Source organism: Setaria viridis, chromosome 4 (genome assembly GCF_005286985.2).
Source record: "Setaria viridis chromosome 4, Setaria_viridis_v4.0, whole genome shotgun sequence".
Taxonomy (NCBI): Eukaryota; Viridiplantae; Streptophyta; class Magnoliopsida; order Poales; family Poaceae; genus Setaria; species Setaria viridis.
The window spans coordinates 8,076,814-8,081,929 of NC_048266.2; the positions used below are offsets into that span (position 1 = coordinate 8,076,814).

General features: G+C 47.4%; 1 protein-coding gene across 1 annotated transcript; it reads right to left on the reverse strand.

Moving 5' to 3' along the window:
• Positions 1-147: 147 nt before the first annotated feature.
• Positions 148-2,840, reverse strand: LOC117851381 (pentatricopeptide repeat-containing protein OGR1, mitochondrial). The gene has a single exon (XM_034733188.2). The coding sequence runs from the start codon at positions 2,600-2,602 to the stop codon at positions 806-808; it is 1,797 nt and encodes a 598-aa protein (XP_034589079.1). The 5' UTR covers positions 2,603-2,840; the 3' UTR covers positions 148-805.
• Positions 2,841-5,116: the final 2,276 nt, after the last annotated feature.

Below are 5,116 nucleotides of genomic sequence, written 5' to 3' on the forward strand. Positions count from 1 at the left end.
ATGAGAACAAGAAAAAGAATGAAGCTTTTGAAGAATTTTGTGACAATATCAAAAACAGATGCACTACCTACCAGTATCAGGTGGATTCAGTTCCATTTAGTAACATAGGCGTAAAAGACCAAGTTCTTGCTTGAAGACTACCAACTGTTAAGATGCACATTCTTTTTTCAAACTCAAATTTCAGACAATTGAAGCTGAAATGATTTATATGAATACAAATAAAAATTCAATTCATGAGTAAAATTCTCATGGTAGGTTGGCAAGTGGTAACACGGGATATGGTTGGGAATCGATAATGTAAAGAATCTACAAGTGTGGAAAACTTTGCTAACTCCTTTGATGGAAAATCATTAAGAGAACTGTGTGCATACACCTCAACGTTCTTCCTAGTTCCATACTTGACTAATGTAGTAATACTAGTTGCAATCTATAGCCCACCTGGCCTCTTAAAAACGTAGGTGCAAATGAGCAATATGCAACGGTGTTCCGTTGTCAAAAACCTTGTAGGACTGTGAATATTAGTAGGTAACGGTCATTGAGCAACTTCAATTCCAGTGCACAATTTTTTCCTTCTGCTTCCAAGATGTTCCTCAAATTGACAGGCATGTCGAAGTGCTTGCAGTGCAAATGTAAGTAAAATAGCCTTGCATCTTCTGAGAACCTTAGCAGTAAAATGGTAGTCAAATTCGCAAGTTATCCATTTTTGTCCACATTTCGGATTAGAAATGCATTCACCTCACCAGATGAATATCCAGGAGCTCATGCCATGTTTAGTAAGCCAGCAAATGACTAGTGTGCCAGCATTTTACCAGTAATCTCTGCAGGAACACTGTCCATCTTCAAACCGGTGGAATCTTGCCCTGTCCCGGATGATTATCACCCGACCATAGACTTTAGAGATAAGTTTTGCCACCACATGACAGTCTCCACATATTCGGAGATTTTTTATCACTCGAATAGTCTCCCCAGGTGGTGTAGAAATTAACCCGAATGCAATGGCCAGCTTTTCGCTATGGTAGCACAAAGCATACTGCTTCTCCTCCTCCCCAATGTCATGTAGCACATTGCTCGTTTCTGGCTCATATCCCAGTTCACTAATTCTTGACACAATGTCATCTAGTGTTCTATATATCTCCCTCCATCTGAGGTGCTCTTTGTCACCATTAATAAACTTATGCATTACACCATCTATTTCTGTGTAGCTGAAGCCAGGGACTTTCCTCACATCATTGCTTCTCATGGTGTCACGAACCCGACCAACATCTGCCCACCGGGCCTTGGATGCATATACATTGGAGAGAAGCACATAGTCACCATCAACGTTAGAACCAAGCTCAGCAAGCTTCGTGGCAGCCAACTCTGCTAGCTCCACATTTCCATGCATCTTAGCCGCACCAAGCATTGTCTGCCAGAGCACAATGTCTGCTGGAAATGGCATATGCACAATCATGTCATGAGCCTCATCAAGGCGCCCCGCACGCCCAAGAAGGTCCACAATGGTGCCATAGTGCTTCATATTGGGAGGAACCCGCATGGAATCGAAAACCCTGCGCCCATCATCGACAAGCCCAGCATGGTTGCACCCTCCCAACACAGCAAGGTAAGTTACTTCATCAGGCTCAATCCATGCTGGCATTTCATCAAACAATTTCAATGCATCTGCCCCATGCCCATGTGTGGAAAGTGCCTGAATTGTAGCATTGTAGGACACAAGTGTTCGGTCTTCTAGCTTGATGGAATGGAAAACTTCAAGAGCCCGGCCCAATGATCCACACTTGGAGTACATGTCAATAAGCGCATTGCAGACACGAACGTTGTCTTCAGCACCTATTTTACGAGCAAACTCGTGCACACCTAATCCGTCCTGTAATGCTCCAAGCTGTGCACATGCAGAAAGCGCGGCGACAATGGTCACCTCATTTGGCTCCTCCCTTGGCAGAAACTCCCGAAAGCTCCCTGCCAGCCTGTGGAACAGCACCAACGCGAGGTTCGGCTCTGTCCCCTGCGCCAAACCCGCAAGCAGCGCGTTCCATGTGGCCACATCCCGGACGGGCATTTCATCAAACACCTTCCGCGCGGACGGGAGGTCGCCGCACTTGGCGTAAGAGTCCAGCAGCGTGGTCATCAGGCGGACGTCGGCGGCCACACCGAGGCGGACGAGGATCGCGTGGAGCTGGAGCGTGGCGAGCGCGTCGGAGCACCGGGCGGTGGCCTTGAGCGCGAATGAGAGGGAGAGCGCGTCGAGGCGGGGCCGCGGCGGCGCCGGCGCGGGGAGTAGGCGGCCGGCGAGGAGGAGGAGGGACCGCGCGGGCTGCGGGGAGGCCGCGAGGCCCCGGAGCGCGGCGTTGAGGTCGTTGGTGGCGGGGGCGGGGAGCGAGCGGAGGAGGAGGAGCGCGTAGGGCAGCGCGGTGTCGTGTGGCGAGAGCGCGAGACGGTCGAGGAAGCGCGCGCGGAGGGGTGGGTGGGAGCAGAGGTGGCCCGAGGTGAGGAGGCGCGCGTGGAATTGCTTGTAGTGGGACAGCGTGGTCAGGCGCGGGAGGAGGGACTCCAGCTGCTGCGCCGCCGCCGCCGCCGCGGCCGTGGACGGCGGCGCTGGTGGCATTGGGCGGGTGGGCGTGGGCCGTGGCACGACGCCAATCCCTTGATGCCGTTTTGAGGCAATTTTTCTTTCGAAAATATCTTGTTTTCTTTAGCCCCCGCCCCTCCGTCGCCTCCTGCTCCTCCTGGATCCAGCCTCGCCGCCGCCTCCCCTCCGCGACGCGCCAACGCACCGCACCGCCTGGCCGCCTCGCTCCCCGGCCGCTCATCCGAGCTTCGCGCGCCACCCCCGCATGGCCTCCTACCTAGGTACGGAGTACCATCTCCCAAAAAGGTCCAAAGCGGCCAAAGGCAAGCTGATCAAAGGGCCAAAGCCAAATTTATTAAATTCATACCTGACATCTGAGAGAATAGTAGGCTGTAGGCTACAAAAATGAGGTGGTGAGAATTTAGATGGTTCTGTGCCTTGCAACAAATTCCATTGAGTAGTTGAAAATGCGCATGTGGAATGTTTTTGTTGGAATTGTAATCTGTCTCAGTAACAATTCATCTCTGAGATGAAGATGATCTAACATTGTACGATGCATGTAATTCGTTCTGTGCTCCAAGTAGAGCTAGCTGATCAAGAACATTTTCTTGCCCTATTTCATTCAAAATATTCAGGGAAGCTTAAAACCAGGTAGATGCAACGACTATCATGGCTTAGTATGAACAAAGCATGAATGCATAATGGTGTCAAATTCTGCATATTGTAAATAGTTAAGTCATGATATACTTTATATCAAATTAATTTATGCACAGGACACCACCAGAGCACTGATTTGCAAGTTTATATATTAATCATCTCTTCTGTAAAATTCTGGGGAATGCTACATCATTTGACCTACAATTCCAAAAAATGAGTTGGAAGTAATTTAACAAGTTATATTGTGAGGCAATAAATGATATCTATACATTGTCATCTACATGGTGAGCCTCAACTCATGGATCTCCATTCTGTAGTTAGTGACAGTTTCAAATTAGATTTGTTACCAATGATGCTTTGATATTTGTTTTTTTGAAACTAAAGCTGGCAGGAGATTTGCCAGATTTATATATTAATATAGAAGAAGGTTACAAAGGCCTAGGCCAAAAAGTGAAAAGTACAGATCTGAAAATGATCGCAGTTACTCATGATCTAAAAGTGCCTCTAGGTGTTTGGTGGCCTCGCCATGACCTAGCACTGGTAACAAGTCAGGAGACCCACGACAGATTGCATTCGAGAAGATGCCCTGCTCAATCAGGAGACTCAGATGACAAGTGTACATCTCCTTTCCTTTGTTTTTTTTTACTTGGGTGTGTTAAAATCCATTCATTTGCTAACTACTGTAGTGTTTTTGGATGGAATTCTGGGATGGGTGAAGTCACTCTTTCACTGATTCTTTAAGCCTGGTGGCACCTGATTATGTTGGTAAATTTTATTTGTTTGATACCACTGGCTGATGTTGATTAGTCGCAGTGTAATGAAACTTCCGGTTGTCCTCTTTCCTTTCACACTTTATGTTACAAAATCAAACCCACCAGACCATAGCTATAAGTGAGAGTTAATTGAGGCTTACCCCTGCCATGCCACATTGTTGCTTAGTTTCTATGCTCCAATATGTTACAAAACATTAGTTACCAAAGGAAACAATGCTGAAAAAGAAATCCGCATCCACAAAAAAGCGTTATGGTGTCCATATGGATCGATAGTTTGCCGTGAACTACTTCAGCAAACAGTGCATTCGGTGCTTTGGCTTGCAATCTGTTTCGGATATCTGGTCAATGGGAGGACAAAAGGGGGGACAATATAGAGCGTCGACGTGAGAGGATCTCTAGTCTAGTGGTTAGAGCATCTGAGTAGTATCTAGCAGAGTAGGTTCGTGTTCAACTGGAATATGTAGGGACTTCCCCTACTGACTTCAATCAAATATAGAGTGTCGACTTAAACGCCAATAGAACTGATACTGTATTGTGAGCTCATTGTTGGAGGGACCTTTGCATGGACTGTTTGGACAAATTGTTTGTAATTTTTTTTGATAGTTTAAACAAGATTCTTTTTTATGATTCCATACAATTGCTATCATTTTGCGTTGAGAAGCTGAGGTCAATTACGGGGCAAATGTTTGCCTTCTACGTTTCTTCACTTCTTCCCCCGTATACGTTAGTGTTGACAATGCCCGTCAATATAACATGCCAACACTCGAGTCGAAATGGTAAAAGATGGACCTTTTTGTGTTTTATTACCTCCGGTCATGAAACTGCCTACTACGCAGCCCATCTACCAGGCTGGGCCTGTGCCACTTTGTTACGGTCTGCCCTGGTGAGCTAGCTGTGTGAGTGGGCTGTAGTTGGGCCGGGTGTGGTGTGTAGGCCGACGAGCCGTAGTTGGGCCGGGTGTGGTGTGTAGGCTGACGAGCCAGGCTGGAAGCAGCTGGTGCCAGCGTGTAACCGATTTAAGTACTCGAAGTCCGTTGCGGACGAGTAACAGACAACAACGACATCATTCCCGTATCTGTTCCTCGACATTTCCCTTTCTTCTTCCTCCGCTTATCTCTCT

Coding starts and splice junctions, on each gene's coding strand:
- LOC117851381 (XM_034733188.2), bottom strand. CDS start 2,602: ATGCCACCAGCGCCGCCGTCCACGGCCGCGGCGGCGGCGGCGGCGCAG.